Here is a 20,000-nt window from a genome sequence, read left to right as displayed (position 1 = left end):
TTAGTCAGAGAAACTTGTTATATTCTAGTTCAAACTGGATGACTGGTTTCTACACACCCTGCCTTAAAAAAAATGTTCACGGCTGGCTTAATGTAATTTCTTTTGTAGTGGATTTATTTCCTTCTCTTGTCGTTACAGCGACCTCATGTCTTAGGTGAGTGTTAAGCTGATGAAGGTTACACATGTGATCCAGCTTGAGATGTGATCTTATGGGCTGTGCCCTAGAGATTTGATCTTATGGTCTCTACTCAGAGATTTGCAGAGATTTGATTTCTGCAGTCTGTGGATAACACCACATAACATAGCATGACACATGTTACAGCAACAAGTGTTCCAGGTAAGGCTCCTGTTTGCCATCCCTTCAAAATGACAAACTGGATTCAAAAACCCGAGTAAGTAAGCATCAGTTACACATCCGCTAGTCACTCAGTGCTATTTACTGCCAGTCACTCAGGCCTCTACTGCTATGGGGGCAGGCTGTCTCTCCAGTCCTGATGTCGGGGAGAGAGGCCCTGTGCCCGGGCGGGACTCACACCTGCAGCAGCCGCTCCTGGTCCCGGCCTGTGAGGGTGTAGATGTCCCGGGGTGGGTGCCCCTGGAGGCTCCAGGAGTAGGTGTCATCCAGGAGGTCCGCACAGAGCCCCGGCTGCTCGCTCCGGGCCCAGCACAGCGCCCCCGTCAGGAGGCTGTCGACACACAGGAGCCAGAGCAGGTTGACGGTCATGTAGGAGGGAACGCTGAAGCCCAGCAGCCAGCAGACAGTGCTGAGCTGCAGGAAGGGTGCCCAGCTGAGAGAGAAGCCGAGCGCCAGGCTGAGCAGCGCGGACGAGCGAGGCTGCGGCCCTGGCTCCTCCCACTGCTGCGGGGACCAATGAGCTGCATCCGCGCCTTTCTCCTCGCCTTGGTGGTCCTTCCTGTAGGTGAAGGGTAGGTCGCTTTGGAGCAAGGCCGGCTCAGGGCTCCTCCACATGGTGAAAGCATCCCGCAGGCAAAGGGACACCTCCCTCCAGAAGAAGAGGAGAGTTCCGGAAATGGCCAGCGTCAGGGCCACGCAGGAGTAAGTGATGACGGCGCTTTCGCGGACCGGGCAGAGCACGGCCGTGTGGACGCCGCTGTACCTGACCTCAATGAGCTCCGTGCAGGTGCCACTGTAGGAGAAACCGCAGGCCAGCACCCAGATGAGGAGCACCTGCAGGCAGCTGCAGACGGCCCTGGCGGGGGACGCGGGCCTGGAACCCGGCCGCGGCGGGTGCACCACGCAGTCCAGCGCCCCCAGCAGCATCGCCGGCAGGGGCAGGCTGGAGTAGACAGAGGAGGCGTGGGCCAGGATGAAGCAGGTGGAGATGGAGGAGTCCAGGCGCTGGCTGAAGGCCCAGACGTGGGCCTCCCCGAGCAGCAGCAACGCGTCGGCCAGCACCACTGAGCCGGCGCAGGCTCCCATGACACTGCAGCCGAGGCGGAAGGAGCAGGTGGAGAGGATCAGGGCGTTCAGCGCCACCTTCAGCAGCAGCAGGAACAGGAGGTCCGGCGTGTTGTCGTCGGCGACGGTCCCCGCCTCCTCCTCCCGCCAGCGCAGCACCATCATCATGGCATAGCCGCTGCCGTTGCCGAAGGGTGTTGTCCCGGTGACCGCGTGCTCCATGTCAGCTCATGCCTCCATTCAGGCCCCTCTGTGGTTTAGCTGCGTGTGAGAGACAGCAGTCAGAGTCACACCCACGTCACCCTCCTGCTAACTCCTACAGCTGCCCCACACCCAGCAGCGGACCTGTGGTGAGAGAATACTGCTGGAAATAGGGAACAGGGAATAACCGACCCGTTTCTCCATACCCTTGATTAAATGAGAACAATAAATTTGATATAACAGAAAAAAAGTATTTTATCTATTTTTTTTCATGAAATACTTTAATATAGATAGTTTGGGTACATAGGCATCATTTACAGTGGGGATGCTGGGGACATGTCCCCACCATTTTTTGTTGTAGCCCTGGTTTGTTATTAAGCAGCTTCAGGAGTTCATAACGAGTTGATCATTTAAATCAGCTGTGTCGGAGCAGGGAGAGATCTAAAACATACAGGACAAGAGATCCTCCAGGAGAAGTTTGGGAAACGCTGCATTTGATCACACTTGATTTCAGCCTTCAAGATCGCTGTCATGACTGTTGGGGAAGATCTAAATGTTATCTCTAACAGAAAGACACAATGTAATTTCTGCCTGTGTTTGACTGAAGTACAGTCTGATGCATTGATCAGTAATGGGCACTCCTGACATTTTCAGCTTAAATCAGTTGCTACAGTTGTCAAGATGCTGGCATGGCACTCCTGATCTCTGATAAACATTATAAGTAATACAAGGAGACGACCTTTTGTTTTCTTGTGATAATTATTAACTCGTTATCACGAGAAAACGAGCTTTGTCATCTCGAGATAACGAAATAGTAAACTTGTGATCTCGCAATAACAGCATTAAAAAAAATGATTGCAAGCACAGCTGTTCTTGGCTTCCGTAGTTCTCGGCTTCATACATGTTAACTTCTTCCAGTTCTCAGAGGTTCAGGTCTTTTGTTCCTTACACCGGGTTATCTGTTGTTGGGCGTATGCCATGGTAAATTTCGAAAGTGCTCCCTTTGACACAGTAAATCATTTTGCGGTTTTCATGACTGACACACCTCCCTAATTCAGCACTAAATATTTTACCTTTCCAATATCTGTTAGATCTCTCATGCTGCTTTAGCAACCAGCATATTAATGTTCATTTTAAATCATCTTTTACAGAAGGAATGTATTGCTATTTAATACTGACATTAATATATTAATATGAAACACATGGGCAGACCCCTTTGTAGTTGTGATTTAGTTACCTCAAAAGTCCCTTTTCCCTTTGTATCTCTATTATTTTGTCTACTCCCTGTACAATGAATTGTCTTTGTAAAAATAGGTGAGTTCTCTGGTTAACATTTTTTTCTGTTTTCATTTTGAGAGCTCTTCTGCTGTGTCTCTCTACGAGACTTCTTGTTTTGCCATATCAAAAGGGAAATTGTGAACATTACCTCTTTTGTAAACATTACAATTGTGAACACCTTTTTCTCAGTATGCCACCTTAACTTCCCAGTATCAATTGCACATACTGAAATTTAAAGTAGTTTTACCTTCAGCTGATAAGATTACAATAGGGATCAGAAGAGAATGAGATGCAATTCACCCTAACACAACTGAAACCAGCTTGAGTAAATATCCAACTACAGATTACAGGTCATGCAGTTCTTAAATCATTACAGGATCCCATTTGCCTTACAAATGAAGCCACAAGTGAGGAAGCATCAGCCTGCCGTTTGTGGGGATGGGCAAGATGACTCAGATGGAACTGGAGGTAAAACATACAATTCAAAAGCAATTCAAAGCTGATGCGATCATTCTCCAGAGCACACGGAATTCTTCTTATTTAAATCGTTCAAAGCACTGCGCCTCTTGCCCCTCCATCAGTGACCCCCCCGTTGTGCTTTACCTGTGGCGCCAGGTGAGTTGGTGCTGTCTCTGCAGTAGACCAGCAGCAGGTAGATGGGTGCGGCTCAGGTAGCAGGCGGGAGGATCTGTCTCCCCAGCTGAAAGCCGCTTGCTTTAATAGTGGCAGCAGAGAACTCGCAGGAAGTGTGTGTGTGACAACGCCCCCGCTGCTATCTTGGGAAATGCAGTTTGACACGTCAGACAGGAAGGGGCCGTGTTGTAGCTCCCTGGGTCAAGGAGTGACCCCGCTGTCGGACAATTCACTCCCCTTTTGAGTAAATTTGCATGATAACATAAAAAAATCTTCAAATTTGGGTGTAAAAATGAAAGCTCCCATCAAGTTGCACATTCTCTAACAACACCATGTTAATAATTTATTGTCCTGTACTGTATTGTGGTACATGAAACACAAACACCTCGAACTTGGAAGCATATCAACAACCCAATAATGTTTGGAGATTCAAACCATTTTAAGATAGGTGGCAGTGTAGAGTAGTCATAAGGAATAAGACTTATAACCAAAAGGTTGCTGGTTTGATTCCCCACTGGGGCACTGCTGCTGTACCCTTGGGTAAGGTATCTAACCCACAGTTGCCTCAGTAAGAGCACCTGCTAAATAACAATAATGTAAATAATGTAATGTTCAGTTACCATGTCTCATTTGTGCCTGTGGTCTGTGACACTGAGTATTTTCATTTGAACTATCTATTAACCTGTTAAATGAACAGGGTGGAGATCAAGTACAAACAGCATGTTCACACTGTTTGCTAAAATGTATGAATTTCTGTGAAAGGCTTCCAGGCCTGCGGTGGGTGTCAGGTTATACGCCTAGGCCTTCAGATAATTCCCCTCACCTTCTTTGTTATAAATAATAAAGCAAAGATGTGTGTCAGGTTACACATTGAATAAATGGGCTTGTTTACACACCTGCAGCCAGTGTTCAGTCTAATCTGCCGGAGACCTCACGAGAGACAGCCCCCCGTGAGGAGACCGTCCCGGGGGTGGGGGGGGTGATGGGGGGGTGTGGCAGCTCGTACTAGGTACAAAGGGATGATGTAAATAGGTGCACATATTAAATTGCCTTCCCTGAATTTCTGTTGAGTGCCTGGACCCACGAGGAGAACTAGTTTTGCGAATTCAGAACTCTAGCCCTCTCTCTCAGAGCGATGGGGTCAGCAAATGGATTCTGTGTCAGCTGCACTTGGGGTAGGAAGTATTATAGGTTGCAAATTCCACATTAGGTCATTAGGTGGGTTGGGCAGGATACTTCAGGCGACCTGCAGTAAATTTGTAATTGAATACTAATGAACTAGTTTACAGTGCTTGACATTTGGTGTTGGATATGAAGAGAGAAGGATTGCACTGGCCAACACTGTGGATTACTTATGGAGTGCTCAGTTTTTTGGGGTGTTGGCCGGTCACCAAAACCAATGAGCTGACAGCACATTGTGGTCTCATGATTATGAATGGTGTATTTACACATAGTGAAACCAAAGTTTAGCATGAAAACAATGCCACTTACTTCAAGGGCAACAAATGACTACCCTTCAAGCCACATGACACCAGCGGTACATCAGAAGGTGATGGGTTATGAGCAAAACCTTTCTCAATGCTCCATGCCAGTTTGGTGTTTCTAGGAAAACACCTGAACATCTTTTCTTTCTTTCCTGGAAGAACCTCAGTGAGCAGCTGGCTGCCAGGGCCTTGAGGCTACAAGACTGTTTGGTAAATTCAGGAGGCAAACCTGCAGGACGACAGTGAGTTCCAGCAGCCGCTGTGCCATCCCCACAGACGTCTCACAGACGCGAATTGGTGTCCAGATCTGGGTTTTAATCAGGGTTAACCCTGATGACGCACAGCTGGTGTGAACATTACTTCATGTATTCATTACATCTGGCCACGACTCAAAAAGACGACAAAAAGGAAAACGAGAAAGTGGCAGCGGTTTGGAGATACAATGCAGGGCCTGAAGATGCCAGTTTCCTCTCTGTAAATGTGATAGCAATTTTGTTATTATGAAGTTATATTTAACATTTACATTACATTTTACATTTTCTTGTTTGGCAGACTCTTTTATCCAAAGCGAATGACAATTAAGGCAGACTACAACACAAGCGAAAGCCATATACGGGGTCACAGTATGAAGGAAGTACTTGTCCTCATTCAGCTCCCCCCAAATACCGCTTCATACCATACCGGAAAATCGGCCTGGATTCATCCTAACAGGTCAGGCTACAATCCTCCTCCAGCGCCTGCCCCTTTTGCCCTACAGACCTACACGTCCTCATACTGCACCTTAATCTGCATATCGCTATGCATCATACAAGGTTATCTCAATGCACAGCAATACAGCACAAACTGAAACAAGTGAAACAAGATATTGATTGGGGCAGCAGTGTAGCAAAGTAATAAGGAGCAGGGCTTGTAAATGAAAGAATGAAAGGTTGCTGGTTCAAGTCCCTGCTGGGGCACTGCTGCTGTAGTGTTGAGCGAGGTACTTAACCCAGAATTTCCTCAGTAAATATCCGGCTGTATAAATGGATACCATGTAAAAAATATAACCTGTGTAAGTTGGTCTGAATAAGAGTGTCTGCTAAATGCCTGTAATGATTATGCTTTACTTTTGGTGTGGATGGGGTGGTACAGTCTGAAAGTGGCCATGTGTGAACCTTCTCAACATGGCTTTCTAGGAGAGAGTGTTAGAATCAGAGGAGAGTGCTCTGAGGGTTCATCTGGCTCCTTGTCAGTTATAACAATCATCCCTGGAGAACGAGGAGCCTTCGCCTGTCCCCAAAATGGCCGCAGTGTTAATGCGGTGTTAGTCAAGTGTTGTATTGATAAATGCATAATGAGACTTCAAATGTACAATATTTGCCATAGACTGATCTTATTCATTCTAAACAGGTTAATTGTTTGAATGCTTATTGTAATGGTCATTGTTAAATTTAATTGTAGCCAACCAACCAGTGGTTAACAAGCCATACCTACTAATTAAAGGCTTATTAAATACAGGTGTGTGGCTGGAAAGCAGGAGGCTAATTTTTTCAGCTGACTGTGTGATCAGGCTGGTTCCTTTTTTGTTGGTTATTAAGAAAAATGATTTGTTACATGTGTATATATCTCATCACAAAATATATATATGTATAAAGTGAGCGTAACATAAAAACCACAGAATTCGGTCAGAATCCTAATCTCTATGACTCTGCAGCAAACAGTGCCTCTAATACCCCCTAGTGGTCAAAAAGCATTTTTTTTTTTTTTTTTTTATTGTAAATAAGACACATATTGTGGAGGTAGTCAGAGTTTGTGTTTCTCTTACAAGGGAGGTTAGCACCTGAATTTGCTTTGACAGTACAGAACCATCTAACAACGATGTAAAATGAAAATGTAAAATGAAAATGTAAAATGTAAAACGAAGCACATGAAGTTCAGAATCTCATGTCAGAGCCGTGTATCGGCTCTGTCTCATTTATGACAAGAGCGCCCTCTTGTGGACACAAGTCACGATACTCCAGGTTTCGTTGATAATTTGTTGCACTTCGGCAGGATTGGAGGAAAACTGACAGTTTCATTCAGCATACATGGGAGTGTCGCTGGGCAACAAACTGACCTTCATGGAGAAATAGCGTTGATAAGGCAGATCAGGCAATATCTCCTTCACTACCCCTGAACAATCTTTACCTACACCACTTACTTAGCTCCCACAACAGGCTGTGGTCCTCTTCTGTCTGGACTACTGAAATTCTCTCCTCACCCTGTCTGTATGATCAGGTGTCTGTAACTGACCCAGGATGCTGCTGCTTGGATGGTCTATGACCTCCAAAAAAATTTTATACAACGTCTCATCCCTGCTCATCCCCTAACCCCGGCCAGAGGTCTCTTTAGTTACAAAATGGTTTTGCTGGAATAGCAGGCAGTGAGGCGAATGTGTCCTTCCTCTCTGTAGGCGGTCAGTAGACCATTCGCAGGGCAGACGTCAGGGCACCTGGGCGAGGCTGCCCTGAGCGTTTGCAGATCCCAGTCGCACCTTTCAGCTGTAGTGAAATGAGCTCCATGCAACCGCCAAAGCAGCAAAGTTACTGTCTCTCCTCTGGCACAGACTGAAGATCTGCCTCTTCACATTACATATTGGCTAACCTAACTCTAACTCTCCCCTTTGATAGCATTAATAGATTGATCCTGTAGTGTCTTATATCACCTTTTATAAGGCTTTTCTGTATACCACACAGTGTAGCAGTCTTTTACACTTTGCAACACTTTTGATCTTAGGCAAATAAGATTTTCTTGATAATACAGGACTGTATAAATCTCTTTAATGAAGCAGTATGATCATTATAGCACTGTTACACACTGTCACCTTTGTTCTAGATTGCTACAGATGTTACTGATGTTTTGTGGATTTGCACTGTCAGTGGGCCCTACGTGATCAAACGCATCTTACATTCTAACACACTCTTGATGAAAGCATCTGTCAAGTGGCTAAATCCGATGCATCTGTGATTAATTGTGTCGTTTGGCTTCTGTTACGGATTTTTGTTTCAAAAATGTTTCAGTCGTGTCTGTTTTCTTTCTTCTTTTCTTCTGAGATCCTCAGGAGGAAGAGAGATGAATGTTTATTTCTCCTGAGTTTTTGTGCTAACCTGGTCTCCCAGTGAATAAGCACCGTCCTGCACACTGCCAGCTGCATCTTACTGTTCCCCACGTCCTCATATTCCAAAACTGTAATGCAGTACATGATGCAACACTGAATATGCACATGTACAATATGTAGCATATGTAAATGCAGCATTTTAAGTATATTTAAATGGACAGGTATTTATACAGAATTATGCAATATATTTGGATTAATTGACTAAATAATTCCCTCCCTCCAAACAATTCCCCTCCCTAAAGTCATCACCATGAAAGAGAACTTATTCTCAATTGACCATCCCTGGTAAAATGAAGGTTAAACAAATAAAATATCAAATAAAAATGTATCTGCCCTTCTTTGCTAAAATTTGATTTCCAGTCTGTGCTCAGGAACATACCTCTTATTCGTAACATCTTTCTCATGTATGAGAAAAAAAATCTGATTATCTTCCAGATGATGAGGCTAGCAATGGGATTTCAGGGAATTTGCAGTGTCAGAAAAGCAGGGATCACCTATCTGTGTGTGTGTGTGTGTGTGTGTGTGTGTGTCTGCGTGTGTGCTTTTGTGTGAGTGTGCGCTTATGTGTGTGTGTGTGTATACATACTCTATTTGCACTAAAAATTTAAATGAGTTTAAAATTAAAACTACAGCAAATACTTTGTCTATAGATAGACATATGATATGATATGATATGACATATCATTGATATATCATTTGCCAACTAAGCATTTTATAGTGCAGCTTCACTAGCAGTTGGATATGTTGTTCAGTAATTGCAAGGATGCTGGATAGCAGACCACATGAATGCACATTTTATCAATTTATGTTTAAATTAATTGGTCACAACATATCTCCTAATTTCCCAGTATTCCCATTCACTCCTAACTACCCATACACATTGACAAGACAGGTCCTAGGCTTGATATAAACTGGCCTTTGCTGGCAGCAGAGTTATCATGCTGTTTATGGCATACTTGTTTGTTTGTCCTTTGAGAAAACGTGTCTCCACCTACCCCATTGTGAAGCCGTGATTCACACATGCTTGTGCAGAGACATTGAGACCAACGCCTTTTTTAAAAAAAGGGGTTAAACCCTGTTCTCTTTCCAGACCTCCTTGCACTCAGGCACTCAGGATCACTTCAAACAGGCAGTGTGCACCAGGACTTCTCAGAACCCCACTGTGACCCCGAGGTGTCCCCACTCTGAGCTCGACCCTCTGGTCTCTTTCACAAACGTCTCGCCCCGGTGCTTTCACAGCTGAACTTGAGTCAACCACTGACTCGAACCCAGTCACCCGGCCCCTCCTCTGTTGCGCCACAATGGCATCTTTTCCAGTTGAGCTATAAGTGCGAGACAAAGGAGAAAGTGTTCAGGGCTAGGTAGGAGGCCTCTGGGGGCCTTTGTGTGGTGCAACAAGGCCCAGCCATTAACACAGGCCCTTCATCCAACAGACCCGGCTCACAAACAGTCCTGCTGGGTATTAGCATGACAAAGGTGGAGGGGGGGCTGGGGAAGTCTGTGGGCCTGTGAATGCCTCCTTTATTTTGGGGGGGGGATCAAGCTGAGCCAGGACTGTCCTCTCACGGAGTAAAAGCACATCCCAACATTTTTTTTTCATCGTTGCATTAATATTAATACTTAAAGAAACAAGTCACATCACCTTGCCTGAATGGGATACTTTTCTATGCCTGGTAATTAAGCGCAACAGCTTTTCATGCTAGGGGTGTTCAGAAATTTAGAAATCAACCAAACATAAGTGCTGAGTCTTCAAATTTCCATGGGATGGGAAGTCTGGGCTGGAAAAAGCCTGCTGTGCCCTGATTTCTCTGTGTGGGGTGGGACTGTCAGCCCACAGTGAGACTCAGGGTGATGCTCTTCTTGCTCTCTCAGTGAATACATCAATAGTAACAATAAACCAAGTGCTTTTCAAAATCTCTGCTCAAAGTGTTTTCCAACAAGAAAAATGAAGCAAAACAGAATTTAAAAAATCCATTTTAGTGTTACGGATAAGGAGGTCACAGCTGAGTTAAAGACTTAAGTCAGTAATTTTAAAACACTTCTTTTAAAACACTACTAATTCGGTACAAAGCTTACAAACGACCCCAAAAGCAGTTTGCGGTAAATGCTATTAAATGCTGTAATATCTCTATGAGGCAGCAAATGGCTGGTGCTAATATGAATAGAGATCTTGATCCAGAAGCCTGGTTTACAGAGTTAGCAGACAAACATGATTGAAAAAGTCTTGGTTTTATTATTTCCTTAAGTGAACTTGGGACACAAAGTGTCATGTAACTATGGCAATACAAATGAAAACATGAACCTGTTGAACAGTGGACAGCAGTTAAGCATGACATTCTGGATAAATCCTCACCTTCTTCAAAATCAAATTAGTTATTCTGAAAAACTGGCCTTGATATGGACTCCAATAACACTGAGGATTTGAGGGGATACAGGACAACTATCTTTTGTGAAAAAAAGATTAAACTTGAATAAAAATTGTTACGCAGCAGATCTGGATAGTTTAATACCCCACTGATGAAATAAGCACATAGAGCATTGTGCATTATACTTGACATATTTGAAAATATATCACGCAATACATGTAGCTTCTGTATTTGAAATCAGTAGAGGGGGATGCGAAAATTTGCCTCATTGTCTACAATGTTGCAAATCTCATGTGTATCTTCTTTTATATCGTAGGTCAGGTTGCTTTAAGTCATAATAATATTGACACAGTTTTGTCATCGGCAGGCAATGCATTGGTCTAAAGGTACAAGAAATACGTCTGAAAAGATTTGTCTGGTTGCACTGTCTACTACATGTCTGTGACTTCCACATATTACATTGTGATGGAGTGTGAAGTGTTTACTAAATTGATATTCCTGAAATTGTAGTACTGTTACAATACTTACCAAAATTCTTAGTGATTATCAGCCATGACACTCAACATTTTTCATGTTTTGACAGTCTCCCATGCTCTGCCAGGCACCTGTTACAGATCATTTTGACTGCTTTTTACTACTGCGTTTGTGTTCCTGCATCCATATTTACATGTTTAAATAAGAAGTCTAAGAAGGCTAAGAAGTCTTCCCTTCATTGCTTTCCCTTTTCACTAACTAGTGTTCGGCATCGAGCCATCGACTATGCCTTTAATGTTTTCACATGGACTTGCACTTAGCTCGATTAGGAAGATGAGCCTGAGTTAGCTGGATCATATTAATCTTAAACAGGTGTGGTGAAATGGAATAAGACCGATTAGGATTATCACTTTAGGAAGCCGGCATGACGTGAGACAGAATTTGTTACATGAGCTTCATGAAGCGGCCCTCAGGTGGTTATATTCTTCTGTTTCTTTTTCATGTCCATCTTCTTGCTGCAGTACATCACTGCAAGTCCTCTGGTATTGCTAATGATAGCTGTCACCATTGGTGTGTCCTGTCTTGACACATATTTCCTCCTTTTCAGATACGTATGCCTGCTGTAGCCTGTTGCCATGCATTGTGGGTAATGGATATTGCAAGGACAACCACTATGGATGTGATAATAAGGTCACTGTATGCTGTTGGAGGGTTTTGGCATCCCACAGAGTGTTGAGAAATATATTTATGCTAAATATCAGTTGAATGAATTAATCCAAGGGAAGTCTGCATCGAGGACATTGTGTGTTTCTAAATTTCTTGGTTTTCTAGCAGATGCTTCTCTCAGTTTTATTGTCAGTCTGGGAAATATTAGTAATGTTAATGTGTACATACCGCAGTAATGTCCCTAGCCTGTGGAGATGTCCGTTGCCTGTAGGGATTCCTAGGATGTTGAATGTGCTTTGGAAGGTGTACAGGGTATGACCTCTGGATCATTAATCCTTCTTCATGGAATTCCCCCCAGGTTTGCTCTTTTTTATTGTTCATTTTGAGAATGTTTGAGAATGTTCCTGTGCTGGGCTACTTCTTCCTGTTCCAATCCTCAGTTGTATCTCAAAATTATTTTTATTTGAAAAAGTCTGAAACTGAAAAAAATGTAATTGTTTGTTAGCGGGCTAACTTACAGTGTTGCTCCAACAATTTACTTACCTACCTACTAGTTTTGATTGACAGAGTGCTGCTGCTGCACAGTATTAAATAAATCATTAAACCATGGTATCATGGTTTTATGAATAATTCTCTTTCACAATAGCACTTTATGACCAGTCCTTTTGTGTTTACTTATCTGAATTGTTTGTCGTTGTTTTGTTTTGTATTCATACATTAATTGCTACTTAATGAATTATTTCTACGTTTAATAACACTTCGATGTATTTGTTTATTTAATTCTGATATGTTTTAGACATTAGATGCACGCTTTGCCTGCATCGAATCGATGGCCGTGAACGTCTAGATATGGTCGTCGAGGTCCTGATAGGAGGTGCACTTCGTCACCACTATCCATAAAATGAACCAATCGGAAACAAAACAACCGTCTGTCTGTAGCGCCTAGATTCACTTTAGCCAATAGATAGGGCATATGCGACGACGGACAGGAGTTTTAACCAATAGAAAGGACGTATATGATGATGAGCATAAATTTTATCCAATCGAAGGAGAGAATAGGGGACACGCTTCGTACGATATTGTCGGGAATCGGAGCTCATCCCTCCCAGTTCGATCGGCAACGGGAGCGGAGAAAAGAAAGCAGAGACCCCGAAGGCAGCAGCCCCTACCACCGCCGGCCCAGGTTACCATCTAGCACCGGGAAAACACACTAGAGAGTCGCCGCCGGCACAAGTTCAGGTCACCAGAAACCACCATGAGCAGCGAGGCCGAGACACAGCAGCAGCCGTCACAGCCAGCCGACGCGGAGAGGCCGTCTAGCCCGGCGACAGCAACTACTGCGGGGGATAAGAAGGTCATCGGTATGTATCCCGGATGCGGTTTTGGCCACCGGGGATTCACGTTATTTACAGAACTATCGATACATCGGTATTCGTATCGGCGACAGACGCGACGTTTCTTCAATTCAGTTGACCCAGCAAGCAGTCCTAATCCCAAAACGCGATCTGTTGAGTCTCTGTGTGAAAGGGAATACAATGGAAATGGTGCGAGCCGGTTAGCTAACATGCTAGCGGGTTCCCCAGTCTGTCGCTGTGGTGATCAGACAGCTAGCCAGCTAGCTGGCTAACATTAGCCAGCTAACGTTACACCACGCTTACAGTTCCGTTAGCCCGCTAGCTAGTTAGGCTGCTTGCATTGCTCACTGTCCTGACCATCTTAGCTACCTTTATCGCCGGGGGTCCAGATCGGATTATCCTGACCGAAGAACTTGCACTTGACGAGGGGTTTTTGAGTTGATCAGTCAGCTGACCAATTCACCGTCCAGCTCACATTTAAATGTTGCAGTTTATAAAGTCATTTTAACTCTGTGATAACGTTAGCTTAGTGTGTGCTCTGTTAGTCAAACGTTAGACGGGATGGTGGGGCCGGGCCGAGCCAGAAGAGAGTTCACGATCAGTGAGAGGGTTTGCATTTAGGTTTTTTTTAGGGTTTTCTACCTTTTTGTCCTAAATCTGGCGTTTCTGCAATAATATAGCAAGCTACTTTCCAACCCCGGTAGGCACGTTGCCAACCACCTAAAAGTTGCATTGAATTTCTCAGCGTGGATTTGAACATGACAGCATGTAGGATTACACCTCTGGTAGTATATGTGATTACACATCTGAAAAAAAAAACTGCTAGGTAACCCGTAGGGTTTTGTCCAAGTTTACCAGTTACGTTGTCGAAGCTAAGTTAAGAAGCAAGGTTTACACGATGTCAATTAGCTAGAATTAAATGAGGGTTAATTGGTAGCTAGCGTTAGCAGTATTTCCAGCCCCTATTGTTCGAATAAGCCAGCCAATGGTAGCTAGCCAGTTAGCGAAAGCATATTTATTATAATAATTAATAATAATTTATATTATTGTTATAACTATTTATTAGTTAGTTACCCAGAGAAAACAATTTGGCAACGGTTTTGATTGGACTGTAATATCTTCCAATAAATTAAATTACGCGCGGTGCTTTCAAGATCGTCTCTCTTGGAGGAGCGGTGTAGAGATTTTTTAGCTAAATTATTTCCATCTGAAATAGCGATCATATGAAGAGACCATGCTGGGTAACTAACCCAAAATGTCCGCCGCGGTGTTTGGATAGGGGTACAGCTAGCGCGCTAAAGCTACCTCCTTTTGTCTTGGGGATCCTGTTTGTCTGCCAGCCTCCGATGATAAATAAGAATATAATTTCTTTCTTCCTGGGAGCTGTTTTAGCTGTAATTGGATAGACAGCTTGTTGTTATAACCGAGGTCTTTAGGTTGGATACGTGGCTAGCTTTATTTGTTTGCAATTACAGCTTCCCCGTTTATTAGACACATGGGCATCTCGCTTAACGGACCGAGTTGTCCCAAGTTGCGTTGCCGAGCGCTGTCTGGATATTTTGCCAGTTTGGTATTTTGCTAGCGAATATTGTGAATGATCCGGTTAGCCAGTTTGAATCACCGTCCAGTCGCAAGATGGCTACGTTAGTCTAGCTGGCAGACTAATTTAGAACCTTTCTTAGAACTTAGAACCGTTCTTGGAACCTAGAACCCTTCTATGCTAGTTTGACACTTCCCTGCACGCTAGTTGTGTGTTGCACGTTTGAACGGTGAACCGTGTGCGACATTAAAATAGGCACCATTTTACTCCGATTTTAGCTATTCCTGTTAATGCTAGTAGTGAATGAAATACCTGTAACTGGGTAACCTACTGCCATGCGAATGTGAAAGCCAAAAATGTTAGAGAGAAGGAGCAAACTCAGCTTGCAGGACCATGTGGATGGATTTTTACCAGGCGTTATAACCCGTTATAACCCTCGGCCACATGCCGGTAATGTGATACGATCAGGCTTCCAGCTAATTTGAAACCGGGCAGCAGTGCCCACCGGTGTCTGTGGAATATAGCTGGGCGCTGTCTCTGTCGGACCAGTTGGTTTTGTAAGGCACAACCAGGGTTTTGCATCAGAATCTATAAAAAGCGCAACAGTCGCAGGTTAAATATAGTAGCAAAGCTGCCCAGATACTTTTTCAAGTCCTTGTACGTTCTTGCAAAGTCAGGGTACAGCATTCCCTGGCAGTAGCGTTTGTGTTTTTCTCATTTATTAATGTTGTTATATATTAATGCTTTTGTTGTGGTGAAGTCATAGGGAGTTGATTGAATATAGATCTTGATTTGTCAAATCTTCATGAGTATACTCCTGGTATTTTGCTGCTCTTATGAGCTGTTTGAAGTGTTTGATCTAACAGAAGTAAATGTGCTTCTTAAATGAGAGTTATTTCCATTCATTTGAGCCCATTATTTGCCAATCCAGAGAAATATTCATCTTGGGTGTAATTGTTTACACCCAAAATGAATTACCCTGAAGAATTAACTGGACCACCAGTTATTGTAAGTTGGAAAGATATGCATTAAATTTGCTCAAAGGACATATGTTAAAATATGTTGAGTAAACACACTTATTTGCATTAATTCAAACACCTTTCTAATAGGATATTCCTGTCCTAAAGTATGTATAGCAGGTGTCAAAATGTCAGTGTCACTTATGCTAGTATTCCATTAACAGCTCAATCAAACCTCTTTAGCAGGGAGCTGAGATGGACTGAAGACAGCATGTACGTTGTCCTCAGGGCGAGGCAAAGAAAAACACTGGTCTAATGCCCTCACAGCGCACTGTGATTACAGGAATCGCTACAGCACAGGCCGATCTGATTCTTCAAAACGGACTATTCTTAACAGCGCAATTTAAAATTAAAAGATTAAGTGAACATTTCTGTTTTGAGCAGTTTTCCTTTCTTAATTGAGAAATGCCACTCGATAAATTGGAGCATGGAACATATCTGAATGAGAAGAATTTTTATACAGCACCACGATGCACTCAGTGTACGGAGCAATTTTCCCCCCCAAGTGTAAAATCATTATTTAACTCGTGTTGGGTTTGTCCCTTATTACCGGTGCTGTGGAGGAAAGCAAAGGGAGCGTCAGTCACTGATGCCTTTGCAGTTTGCAGTTATCAGTTTGCAGTTCTTCCTGGTGATGATTGATTTCTGGGAAAGAATGAACTCAGCACCGTTAACACATGTGAGTGCATTTTTTTATGGGTCCGTAAGTCGTTGCTGTTACAGATTGGTTCACATTTTCCCAACCGTTGTCTTTCTCCATGTGTGGATTTTGTCATTTTTGTGAAGAGTATTGGCTGTCTCAGTAACCAAATGGAAGTGAAGCATGCAAGCAGATGAATTGTGGTGATATTATCATGTTCCCTTACCAGACACTCTTAGAGCAACTTGCATATAATAGTTTTACATCCCTGTGGGGTATATACTGAGCCAATTAGGGTATCTTCCTTAATGGTACAAAGGCAGTGGGCTATCTGGGAATTGATCTGGCTACCTTTGAGTTAGGAGCTTTGCTCCTTACCATAACATCTGTAATTACACGTTGGCAACATAGAAAATGTAAGTGTATTTGATTAGCCCATGTCATATACTGATGCTTTGTCAGCAACATTGATACTGTAACGCTCACCAGAAAACCTGAAGTAAGGGACCAACTAAAAATGAGCTCTTTTGCTCAAAAAACAAGTTTATTTCCCTCTCTTATCAGCCTGAGATCCCTGTCAGTCTGGGCCATACCAGCAGTTTTACCTACACAAGGAAAGTCTATGTCTATGTTAGAATTTTCCTCTAGGTGTCTTTAGGGTGTAGATGAGTTATATATTCAGGGTATACAGGGATGTGGTTGGTATGTTTTTTTTTTTTTTTTTTTTTCTTTTTTTAATCTCATCAAATCACAGCCATGTCTTTTAAAGGAAACAGCAGGGTGTGAAGACTGGCTTCTTTTTTAAGTAAAATGATTGGATTTATTTTTCTGAAATTTGTATTTAGATAAACAGAAGTTGTGCAGCTAAATGGTAACTGTAGTTACAACACAGCGTGCATTCCTTATGGTATTTATACAAAGCTATACTTATTTTATTTTGGGACTGGTAAATTGTATACATTTATTTTTTGTTTGACTTGCTTTATTAAATGGGCCATGGCCTGTTGGTGAGCTTGACAGGACCTCCTTCTGTAGTATTTATACTTGTAAGAGGTGGAGAAACCGCATCGCTGCCCCCTGGTGTAGTGGAGTGTGGCTTGATCTGTGGTCCTTGGTCATTTGTGCCCTTAAAATAAATTAATGTTAAAATAAGTTCATATGTTCTGCTCCAGATTACACAGAGGTGATGACACGTTTCTGCTGGGGAGAGGGCAGCTCAGTGTAGTTGTTGAATACCTGTTACCAGACTCTCCCCTTGTCTGCCCTGTACCACCTAAAAGGAAACCACAGACCCCTAAAGTGGAACCCTGGGAAGTTACTCTTTATAAACCAGATATTAGCTGAAAAAAATATATAAATATGTTTTTAAAAAATTACAAATAAGTAAATAAAATGTATGTAAAAATTGTACTTGCTGTGATGTTCAGCATTACCTGTTAAGACAGCTCTTTGAGGTATACAGTATACCCACATGTTTGTTCACAGCCCGAGATTATATGCTGCATGGTTCAAGGACTTCCTCAGATGAACACACTAGACACAGCATTCCTCAGTATGGAGAAAAGAATCTCGCATTTTTTCAATCTATCACTTGTGATGTTGTCAATTTTATTTGCTGTTGCTCTGTATTATTTCTTGATTATGAATCACCATGAGCAAGCTCATTTGCAAAATGACTATTGGATCTGATTAAGATATCATTATTGCTTCTAATAGCAGTAATAACAAGCATAACACTAATTATAACTAACACTGAGAAATGGTGAGTTCAGTGTGATATGAGAAATGAGTGCCTTAAGTATTAACACATTGTGCTGTTTTGTCATAAATTCATATACAGTCACCGTGATGTAGTGCTATATTTGCTATCTGAGCAGGTGGGTTGGGTCGGGGTTTCAGAGTGTAATGATGTTTTTCCTCTTTTCAGCCACAAAGGTCCTGGGTACTGTGAAGTGGTTCAATGTGAGGAACGGCTATGGTTTCATCAACAGGTAAAGGAAGCCCATTCATACAGTCTCTGCGGCAGAGAAAGTTCCGGTTCTGTTCTGGGCCTTCACACACATTCAGCTACGTGTTCATTAAGCTGTGTCACCTGAATCCTGTGTGGGCCTACACAGACACACAGACACACAGAGATACAGAGACACACACACACACACACACAAGTGCAGACACAGACACACAGAGAAACACACACAGCTGTGTGTTCAATGTGCTCAAGGCCCTGTGGTTGTTTAGGCACTACATGTTAGCCTCTACACTGCTAGCTGCAGCTCATAGTCCTGATCCGCTTTCGGTGCTGTGTTGGCTTCCTATCTAGCTGGTGTCTTACTCTTTTTTTTTTTTTTTTTTTTTTGCAGGAATGACACAAAAGAGGATGTCTTTGTCCACCAGGTGAGTGAGAGCTCTGAAACACTGCTTTGCATTATCGCTTCAGGGACAGGGTGTGCAGGAGCTGGCGTGAGCTGATTGTGTGTTGATTGGGTGGGTCTGTGTGAGTGAGTGTGTGTTTGTGTGCTGATTGTGTCAGTGGGCAGGTTTGTGCTGATTGTGTCAGTGGGCAGGTTTGTGCTGATTGTGTGCTGATTGTGTCAGTGGGCAGGTTTGTGCTGATTGGGTGGGTCTGTGTGAGTGAGTGTGTGTTTGTGTGCTGATTGTGTCAGTGGGCAGGTTTGTGCTGATTGTGTCAGTGGGCAGGTTTGTGCTGATTGTGTGGGTCTGTGTGAGTGAGTGTGTGTTTGTGTGCTGATTGTGTCAGTGGGCAGGTTTGTGCTGATTGTGTCAGTGGGCAGGTTTGTGCTGATTGTGTGCTGATTGTGTCAGTGGGCAGGTTTGTGCTGATTGGGTGGGTCTGTGTGAGTGAGTGTGTGTTTGTGTGCTGATTGTGTCAGTGGGCAGGTTTGTGCTGATTGTGTCAGTGGGCAGGTTTGTGCTGATTGTGTGCTGATTGTGTCAGTGGGCAGGTTTGTGCTGATTGGGTGGGTCTGTGTGAGTGAGTGTGTGTTTGTGTGCTGATTGTGTCAGTGGGCAGGTTTGTGCTGATTGTGTCAGTGGGCAGGTTTGTGCTGATTGTGTGGGTCTGTGTGAGTGAGTGTGTGTTTGTGTGCTGATTGTGTCAGTGGGCAGGTTTGTGCTGATTGTGTCAGTGGGCAGGTTTGTGCTGATTGTGTGCTGATTGTGTCAGTGGGCAGGTTTGTGCTGATTGTGTCAGTGGGCAGGTTTGTGCTGATTGTGTGCTGATTGTGTCAGTGGGCAGGTTTGTGCTGATTGTGTGCTGATTGTGTCAGTGGGCAGGTTTGTGCTGATTGTGTCAGTGGGCAGGTTTGTGCTGATTGTGTCAGTGGGCAGGTTTGTGCTGATTGTGTGCTGATTGTGTCAGTGGGCAGGTTTGTGCTGATTGTGTCAGTGGGCAGGTTTGTGCTGATTGTGTGCTGATTGTGTCAGTGGGCAGGTTTGTGCTGATTGTGTGCTGATTGTGTCAGTGGGCAGGTTTGTGCTGATTGTGTCAGTGGGCAGGTTTGTGCTGATTGTGTCAGTGGGCAGGTTTGTGCTGATTGTGTGCTGATTGTGTCAGTGGGCAGGTGTGTGCTGATTGTGTCAGTGGGCAGGTTTGTGCTGATTGTGTCAGTGGGCAGGTTTGTGCTGATTGTGTGCTGATTGTGTCAGTGGGCAGGTTTGTGCTGATTGTCAGTGGGCAGGTTTGTGCTGATTGTCAGTGGGCAGGTTTGTGCTGATTGTGTCAGTGGGCAGGTTTGTGCTGATTGTGTGGGTCTGTGTGAGTGAGTGTG

General features: G+C 43.7%; 2 protein-coding genes across 3 annotated transcripts in view; one reads left to right on the top strand and one right to left on the bottom strand.

Annotated features, from left to right (window-relative positions):
• Window positions 1-412: 412 nt before the first annotated feature.
• Window positions 413-3,572, bottom strand: LOC118779742. The gene is made up of 2 exons (XM_036531970.1): window positions 3,503-3,572; window positions 413-1,681 (listed from the first exon to the last, which is right to left on the bottom strand). The coding sequence occupies exon 2, from the start codon at window positions 1,640-1,642 to the stop codon at window positions 530-532; it is 1,113 nt and encodes a 370-aa protein (XP_036387863.1). The 5' UTR covers window positions 1,643-1,681; window positions 3,503-3,572; the 3' UTR covers window positions 413-529.
• A 9,175-nt stretch (window positions 3,573-12,747) lies between these two features.
• Window positions 12,748-20,000, top strand: part of LOC118778773 (Y-box-binding protein 1-like) — a 12,336-nt gene continuing 5,083 nt past the window's right edge. For both annotated transcript variants that reach the window (XM_036530482.1, XM_036530481.1), the window contains exons 1-3: window positions 12,748-13,019; window positions 18,140-18,203; window positions 18,573-18,606. In XM_036530482.1, coding sequence (XP_036386375.1) covers window positions 12,914-13,019; window positions 18,140-18,203; window positions 18,573-18,606 — 204 coding nt within the window. In that variant the 5' untranslated portion in view covers window positions 12,748-12,913. The remainder of the gene's footprint in view (window positions 13,020-18,139; window positions 18,204-18,572; window positions 18,607-20,000) is intronic.

Source organism: Megalops cyprinoides, chromosome 6 (genome assembly GCF_013368585.1).
Source record: "Megalops cyprinoides isolate fMegCyp1 chromosome 6, fMegCyp1.pri, whole genome shotgun sequence".
Lineage (NCBI taxonomy): Eukaryota > Metazoa > Chordata > Actinopteri > Elopiformes > Megalopidae > Megalops > Megalops cyprinoides.
The sequence above is the reverse complement of the archived record's forward strand: the minus strand, read 5'-3'. Positions and strand labels throughout refer to the sequence as shown.

Bases quoted from the DNA above. Each gene is read 5' to 3' on its own strand.
- LOC118779742 (XM_036531970.1), bottom strand. From the start codon at position 1,642: ATGGAGCACGCGGTCACCGGGACAACACCCTTCGGCAACGGCAGCGGC.